The sequence below is a fragment of the Fragaria vesca genome, linkage group LG7 (genome assembly GCF_000184155.1).
Source record: "Fragaria vesca subsp. vesca linkage group LG7, FraVesHawaii_1.0, whole genome shotgun sequence".
In the NCBI taxonomy this organism is placed as follows: domain Eukaryota; kingdom Viridiplantae; phylum Streptophyta; class Magnoliopsida; order Rosales; family Rosaceae; genus Fragaria; species Fragaria vesca.
The window spans coordinates 13,127,647-13,136,532 of NC_020497.1; the positions used below are offsets into that span (position 1 = coordinate 13,127,647).

At 35.7% G+C, this 8,886-nt stretch overlaps 1 protein-coding gene across 1 annotated transcript; it reads left to right on the forward strand.

Moving 5' to 3' along the window:
- The first annotated feature begins 227 nt into the window (after window positions 1–227).
- Window positions 228–8,306, forward strand: LOC101300391 (dol-P-Man:Man(7)GlcNAc(2)-PP-Dol alpha-1,6-mannosyltransferase-like). Its single transcript, XM_004307195.1, has 19 exons — window positions 228–358; window positions 560–601; window positions 701–746; window positions 929–1,015; window positions 1,445–1,500; window positions 1,593–1,710; window positions 2,210–2,268; window positions 3,100–3,171; window positions 3,981–4,044; window positions 4,154–4,257; window positions 4,609–4,680; window positions 5,239–5,325; window positions 5,414–5,481; window positions 5,846–5,914; window positions 5,989–6,071; window positions 6,643–6,742; window positions 6,967–7,032; window positions 7,732–7,825; window positions 7,906–8,306. Exons 1-19 carry the CDS (start codon window positions 236–238, stop codon window positions 7,984–7,986), a joined length of 1,491 nt encoding a protein of 496 aa, XP_004307243.1. The 5' UTR covers window positions 228–235; the 3' UTR covers window positions 7,987–8,306.
- The last annotated feature ends 580 nt before the right edge of the window (window positions 8,307–8,886 follow it).

The following is an 8,886-nucleotide window of genomic DNA, read 5'->3' on the forward strand; positions in this document are numbered from 1 at the left end:
AAGCAAACGATAAAAGAAGTTTGTAAGCATAATCAAACATTCTCATCTCAATTCTAAATCTTTTGTTTCTTTCAGCAGAAACAAAAGGGACAGACTCAAAACTCTTTTTCAAAACTTGTGCATGGATTTCAAGGCCCAGATTTAATTTTTAACCCGGCCCAGAAAAATCAGCCCCATTTTCCACTTTATTCATATACACTCCTCTTCTTTCTCTCTGCAACTGTGTTTGAAGGCAATGGCTTCCAAGTCTTCGAAATTTCTAGAGCGATTCGGTTACGATGTGCTACTCGGATCAGTAGCTGCGTTTTATGTGTTCATGGCGCCCTACACCAAGGTCGAAGAAAGCTTCAACGTTCAGGTAACAACTATTGTTTGCTTCACCTCTTTTGAATTTTACTGCCAAAATGCGAAAATCTGAAACTGTTACTGTCACAGAGATTGAATTAGTTGCTTGTAATCGTTTTAGTATATGTATGATTTTCTGATTGAAGACCTGGTTATCAATTGTTGACTCTATAGCTCGTTTTGCTTTGCTAACTATGGCTTTTGTTTCATTTAGGCAATGCATGATATTCTATATCATCGGCAAAACTTGGACAATGTAAGTGTGTACTTATATGAATCCTGAAGTTGCATTGGTGTGCGAAATGTTGCGCGTTTCGACTAATTTCTTGGTTTGGATGTTTTGGTGTGGTAATAGTATGATCATTTGGAGTTTCCGGGAGTTGTTCCTCGGACTTTCCTCGGTGAGTTTGTAGTTTTGAAGCTGTTAAATAGGGGCTAGGCTTGTGCTTCACCCGGGTAGATTAGTGGATTTGGAGAATTTTGTACTCCGGTGCAGTTATGAATTAGGGGTTTTGCTTTTGGAATGGTTTTCGGTAGTAGATTCGAGTATTCACTCATTACTTTTTTTTTTTTTTAATTCTAGGTGCTTTTCTTGTATCGAGTTTGGCATCCCCTGCTATTCTAGCAATGAACTTGCTGCACATGCCAAAGATTTATGGTCTTTTTACAGGTTGGTTCTTTTGGTTTCTTGAAATCATACAATTTTCTTGGGTTCACAGGATTACTGATGATTTCCACTTTATGATCGGCTCTTGGTAAACATTTTTTCATTTTCGGTTTCTAGGGTTAATTGAGAGAAATTACTTCTTTTTATTTAGTATTTTATATGTCGCCTTTCTTCTGGCTTGTTTGAATGATAATTTGGAAGGTCATCTACCGTAGTGGAGCTAATTGGAGAAATTATTTTTCTTTTATTCTTGAAGTGGTTAGCTCTTGTATACTTCCGGTGTACTTGGATCAGAAATAAATAATTGCTTGTAAAAAAGAAAAAATAAATTTCTGTATGCTTTTTGCTCCCTTTGAACATCTATTGTTCTCAGATTTTATTGTTTTATATAAAATATGTGGTATTTTACTGAATTTAGTTGGTATTTTTCAGTTCGTTTGACTGTAGGTTGCATCATATTATCTACATTACGCTTCTTTCGTCTTCAGGTATGTCCTTGTTGAATCCTTGTCATTTGCATATTTTTTCATGATTCAGCTAGGTAAGATAAGTAATACTCTTCATTATTTCAATTTAGCAGGTTAGAGAAAAGTTTGGACGTCAAGTAGAAGCTTACTTTGTAATGCTAACTGCAGCTCAGTTCCACCTTCTGTTCTATTGTACCCGTCCACTTCCTAATATACTAGCTCTAGGTGCAGGTAGTTTACTTCTTCTTGGTTAGTTCATTTTTATGCACATTTCTGCTTTTGTGTGATTCTAAAGGAGTTTATCAATTCAGAACAGCATGTACGGCTAATTCTTCAGATGAATTTTTTGACTTGTCATTCATTTTCCTCCTCCCCTACACCTATCAGTTTTAGTTTACCAGATAATACGTAGTAGAGGTTAACGAATATAAGTTGTTTGTTATATCATCATGTCATTTACTTTTCTTCTGGTATTGTTACGTATTATTTAGGATAAAGTTGCATGAACTTATTGGCTATAAGGCGGAAACATCAAAAGATTTTAGATATGTAAGCAGCACATAGCCATATACACATCCAGTCTGCCCAGATATGCACCCATTATGGTAAAAACTGAGTTTGGAAGGAGCATTTGTCTTTTCTACTTTGTTTGTATCATTCACTGCTGATTTAAAGTATAGAATCGCTCTGGCAGTAAAAGTTTACTTCTTTTTTCCTTATGTTTTTGTAGTCAACTTGGCATATGGATACTGGTTAAAGGAGAAGTCTTATGCAGCTTTAAACTGTTTGGTATGTTGCTATATGCTAATATCAGATTCTGCATCATGTAGGAAGTCAAAATTGCTTTGTCGTTTTGTTTACCAAATTTGGATTGTAGCAATTGTTTGCAGTGGCTTCAGCTTGGCCATAATATTGTTAAGTTTTGCTAGTTTAGGATTTGGGTTTGGTCTAATACAAAGGAGTTTATGGATGAACAGGTGGACGAAGTGGACTTTCTTAGTGTTTGAATTTCCATGGACAACATTGTCAAATATATTGTGCATCATTCTTTAAATTAACGTTTTTTTTCTTTAACCAAACGAAAAAAGACAATTCAACAGTCTTTCAGGGTATTGCCTTCAGTTTAATCTTTTTTGATTGGGTAAGATTTATGAATTGTGTGTGATTCATTTATTGTAATATTCTGGTTTGTTGGCTGATTGTATATCCAATTTGTTGTAAACTTGTGACTCATCTTTCTTCTGTTAATAAATTGTTGTTTCACATTAAAAATACTATTTTGTCAATTCTTATGATTTAGTTTCAACAAAATTAAATATAGAAGCTTTAATGTTAAAATTAGAAATATTTATTGCAATTCTGACTGGTGGAGGGAAAAAGTTTCATCATTTCAGTGAGCAGGTGTACCTTTACTGTTTCCTCAATATTGGCAAGGACATTATCTGTTTTTACATGGAAAAAATGTGCAAGGATAATATATTATAGACTTGCTTCTTTTAGCATACAAAATAAGCTGGCTCCTGTTCTTCACACAGGAACTTGTGTAGCTACCCTTGGACGAGTTTCTTATCATTCTTTTTTTGTATATCTCTCTCACGGTTCCTTATTTTCCTTGATCAGATCTTTGCTACAGTTACCCTAAGATGTGATGTTCTGTTACTTCTCTGTCCTATTGGCTTGGAGCTTTTGTTGGTACGTCTCTACTTTGCCCTGTGGTGGATAATTCTTTTTACATATAAATAATTTGTTCTTCAGCAACCTTTCAGTTTCATGTCCTATATGATTTCATCCATTATAGTTTCCAGCAAGTGTATATACATGGTCTGTTGTTTATCTTCCATAACTGTATGAAGACCCTCCCCTGAAAGTTAAGAAGATAAAATAATCCAAAACGTAAAATGATTCACAAGATTTAACAATAGAGAATGCATAGGAAAAGGAACGTAGTCTTAAATGTTGTGATTTAATGCTTAACACACATACATCGTAGACTCATTCCATATGGTTTTCATTATTTTTAATTATTGATAGGGTAATCCAACCATGAAGCACTTTGGTGCTCTGGTGGTAAACAAACGAAAATATCACTGCCAAAACTCAAGAGTGAGTTAATAGGGTAGGGATCTAGGACTTGGTTGATGGATGAAATTTGGTGGGGGTGTGAGAAGCTAACCCGTGAGAGAAGGTTGAAACATTGACTGGATTCTCGGTTACAACTTGTATATGTATGAGGAGATGTAGCATTTCATTGAAAATAGAGAAGTGAGGTACCCCAAAAGCTGTTATGAACTGGTTATAGTCCTTTTCTGTGTTATGAGCTTATGCTTATGAAGCAATTATGTTCTCATCTACGGGCCTTGGGTAAGGTGTACCTGTATCTGGACATCAGGCCGTGTTTCCTATGTCTATATCATTCATCGCTTGTTACGATTGCAATGAGAGTCTGATGAATATCCTGCTTAACAGCAACAATTTAATCCTTTTTTTTCTTTCCTTTGCAGACTAGATCAATTTCATTATGGAAGGCACTGAAGTACTGCACTTTGTGTGCTCTATTGTGCATAGGTTCATTATATGTTTCTATTATCAAATACTTTTTACTTTTATTTGTCTCTATTTCCCCATAGTAGTAATCTCTGAATCAATTTGTGGATTTGGATTCTTTGCAGTGCAGGTCTTACTGTATTTGTTGATTCAATAATGTGGAGAAGAGTACTTTGGCCTGAGTTTGAAGTTCTCTGGTTCAACTCTGTTCTGAATCGAAGTTCAGAGTGGGGCGTATCCCTTAAAAACTTGTTTGATGTACACTCAATCTTATATGTGGCTTTTTGTATCTAATCTCAAAGTGGAGATCTTAAAATTCATTTGAGCATGCTTTAGTTTTTACTTTATAGGTGTTTGCTTAATTGCGTCTCAGTATCTACGATATAGTTTGAGCTCTGGTGCTAGCAGTCCATTTTGAAACAAGTCTTCCTTTTTCTTTTTTCATTATTCATAGGTTTTGTCCACGAGAAGTTAGTCTTGTTCATAGCTTCTTTAGGGAGATCATTTGTCTCAGTGGGAGAGAAATGTGATAGTGCATTCTTTATATATATGTATATTATTAGTTTTCCTCAACGATTTATTCAGACACATCCATTTCACTGGTACTTCACTTCAGCACTACCCCGCTCATTGCTTGCTGCATACCCTCTTTTCCTGGTGAGTCTGGCTCTTGAAGAAAGAGAGTACTTACATTTTGATGGTTGCTACTAGCGCATGTCCTTACTGCTATGAATCTTTACTAATTGTATACAGTTGATAGCTTACAATAACTTCACAAGGTGCAAGATATATGAGCTGAACTTAACTATTTATTTTGTTTTTGTGTTTTGTTGGGTTGGGGTGGGATGGGGTGGGCATGTTTAAATAACTGAAATAGATGTAGTAAATTGCTTCGAAGTACTTCTATGTCAACAAGCCTACTACTTTTGACAATATTCATTTCTGCGAGGAGGTATAGAGATGCAGATGATTTTTTCTCTTTCAGGAATATGAATGTTGAATTGGAACGTTGCTTTCTTTTCCTTAGTTGCTTGAAATGCCTTCTTTTTCATGATTGATGCGGGATTGTAGAATACTTGGTGGGAGAAAAACCAATAGAAGGAGAACAAGGTTTTATATTATCAATGTTTTTAACTTGTTCAGCATATGGTTTCTTCTACTCTCCTGTTCCCATAAATCCCTTATTTTCTAACTTGACACACAACCTTCCTGCAGCTAGGGATCTTACTTGACAGAAGGGTCTTGCCATTCATTATTCCAGTCTTTTCCTTTGTTGTACTATATTCTAAGCTTCCCCATAAGGTAAAATGCTTATATTTGGTGAGTTCAATGGAATTAATCTTAGCTTTCAAGAATATTTATAAATGGACTCTATAATGTCATGATGCAGGAGCTCCGCTTTATCATTGGTTCAATTCCAATCTTCAACTTATCTGCCGCAGTTGCAGCTGCTAGAATGTATGTGGTCTTTATTCACATTGGTTCTTATCTAAATTAATCGTCAAAATTCATCATCAAATAGGATCTCAAGTAAATTTGTCCCATTATTCCTCAATTACTGGTTCCAAAGGTTGTATACTTGCATATTTCTGGTTATCTGTAGTCATATCTCAACATCTCACCTTTTGTCCGGGAAATTATAGTAGTTCAAAAGAGAGAAATATTAGGATATAAATATTAGCAAGGCTGTCAAGTTACATGTATCCCAAAACAGTGTTTACCTTTTAATTTGAAAATAGTTTTCTTCTTACTTGATAATTTATTGTTATTGTTAAAGGTTAAATTACTAATAGAAATGAATGATTGTCTTTCATTACTACAGCTATAACAATAGAAAAAAGACATTCTGGAAGTTTCTCTATGTAATTATGCTCGGATTACTGTTGATCAGGTTAGATGTTCAAATATGCTTTTTCATAGGGAACAATATTCTGTCACCTCCTCTGCTGATCTTATGCTTTGTAGTCTAGGGTGCACGGCCATAACTTTCATGGCATCCAATGAGAATTATCCCAGTGGTCATGCTTTACAACATTTGCATAAGATAGGTAAGGCTGCTTGACTTTTCTTTTTGGTACATTTTGCTATTATCCAAGTCAATTTGTTGCACTCGTTCTGAACAAAACAACTATAATGTTTCCTTCATTAGTAGTTTGATCTGAAACCGTAGGTCACATTTTGCCGTTTGTTTTACTTTGTGTATTTTGTTGATATCATTGTATTTTAGATAGTGTTTTACTCTCTGAGCACTGTGCTACTTGTTTCCCCTCTTGGAAGGCTTCCACAAGTTTGGTCCTTGCTTTGGGTCAAGTTTGCTCAAAAAGCTTTTTCTTTTTTGTCAAGATCTAATAAGTTACCAAATTACTATGTTAAAAAAATAATAATAATAATAATAAATAAGTTACCAAATTACAGGCTAGTTTATATATTCGCATAGCAAGTATTTTCAGTTTTCACTTTTTTCTTGATTTCTAGAGCTAATGGATCATGTTCTCTAATTTAGACCTGTTTTGTTTGGTATCTCTTCAATAGTAAGCACTTATTTTTCTTCTTCTCGTCTTCTCCAAAATGTGGAATTATGCAGTTTTGGCTAGAATCTGATGATGTGTAATGTAACAGGTCATCTTGGGAACAGAACAAATGAAATCTTGGTTCATATTGATACATATTCAGCCATGAATGGAATATCCCGCTTTTGTGAACATGATTTTCCATGGAGGTATGCCTGATTTTACTTATTTTGATTTCATCATTAAGGTATAACTTCTGATACTGCTGTGTTTGCTATTTGAGAAACAAGAATTTTGGAATATAAATAGTGGTCTGATATCCATCTTGTTGATAATGTTGTACTTAATTGTGTTTACCTTGCTTATTCTTTGCTTTTATTGTATACATTTTGCTAAGTTTATGTATCAGTGAATTTTACTGTGCACATGGCAGATATTCGAAAGAGGAAGGTATTCCGGGGGAAGAATTATGCCAGAGAAATTTCAACTATCTTATCAAGTGAGTTTTCCTTTTGGCTTCTTTTTGAGGATCAAATATTAACAAAGTATCTAGTTGGAGGAAACACTTCACATAAACTGCACATCAAAGAACCCCCCATAGGGCGTCAGAATGATTACATTGCAAATCCATGCCCATACTTAGGTTTGCCAGGAGAGAAACTTTGGAGTGCAATCTGTCTATGAAAATGTGGGAACTATTCTCTGTATTATCTTCAATTTAAAATCATTTCATTCTGTATCTACTATCAATCAAGTAAATGAGCTACGATGTAGACACATATGAATAAATTCCTATCGTGAATTTTGGAGGAAAAACTTCACATTACTGCACATCAAGGATTCCCTATAGTGTGTCAGTGCCATCCATGCCCGAACTTACGTTGGCCAGGAAGAAATTTTGGAATGCAATCTGTTTATTGACACGTGGGAGCTGTTTTTTTTATATTATCTTCAATTTCAATTCTTCCATTCTGTCATAATTATCGATGGTAACTGAGCTACGATGTAGACAAAGAAGAAAAAATTCCTTTTATCAAATTGCGCTATCCTTTAGACTATTATAATGCGTTTGTCCTTTACATAGACACAATCCAAATCCAAAAGCTTCTCCAATAGAACAGTGGTGGATGTTCAGGTTTACAAAATATGCTCTTTTACTTTTACTGATGTCTGATTTCATTCTTTTCATATATAACAGTGAGCACCCTGCAATCAATGGGTTCAAGTGTCTATCTGCTGTAAATGGGTTCTCACGTGTTCGTCTTCAAAATGGCTTCCCACCAATTTTACTGGTAGGGGATTTGGTTTCTTTTGCAACAGTGGTGCATATATCGATTTAAATGAGATATTAACTACTCCATACTTGTTCCAGGTTAAAGAGCCCAAAGTATATATTCACGGAAATGTAAGACACAGCGACATCCTTGACAGAATTTGGCCAGGCTGCTCCTGACTTCTAGGAGGTGATGATGAAAAGTGTTCTCTTCTGAATGTTTACTGTGATGACAGAGTTTCTTAAAATCTGAATGACACTTGGACAACCATCATGAAAACCAGCTGACAACTGACAACAATCCCCTTTAGAATGAATGCGTTTCTTAAAATGCTTCGGGATCTATGTTGCAAACGCTCATTGATTTGACTTGCTAAAACTCTGCTGTACGTTAAGCAATTTAGCCATTGACCTGAGGTGTAGAATAGATTTTTATATTCCTGATCAGTGGAACGTTTAAAGTAAGCAATCTTTTGTTTTTGGGGTAACATTTATCTTTGAATCCTAGAGTTGTGAGATTTTTATTTTTTGTACAAAGGTTGGAGGAGAAGAGGGTTTAACCTCTAGCCTTGATCTGACTTTGGCCACAATGATATCGGCATCCTTGTACAGTGATACAGGCGTTTGTTTGCAAAGGAGGCGGGACTTTGGTGTTTATGTCATCAAATGATTAGGGAACTTCTTGGTCATCACTATCCTGACCAACAATAGGTTGTTTGTTATTAGCAATGAACTCGGGTAATTCTTGCCCATCATGACCATCAATGGGCATGCCTCATCTGCAAGGAGGCGACGATTTGGGCGTTGAGTGTTTGTGTCACCAGGTAACTCATGTTTCTTGGTCACTGCCCAAATCACCATCAATAGGTAGACTGTCATTTGCGAGGCGAGAACTTGGGCGCTGAATGTTTGGCTCACCAGATAGCTCGGGTACTTGGCAATGTCATCGGCAAGAAGGCGACGACTTAGGCCTTGAATGTTTGGGTCACCAGATGACTTGCGTACTTCTTGGTCATTTTTCACACGACCATGCATATAGGTAGGCTGTCATCAGCAAGGAGGCGACGACTTGAGCTACTC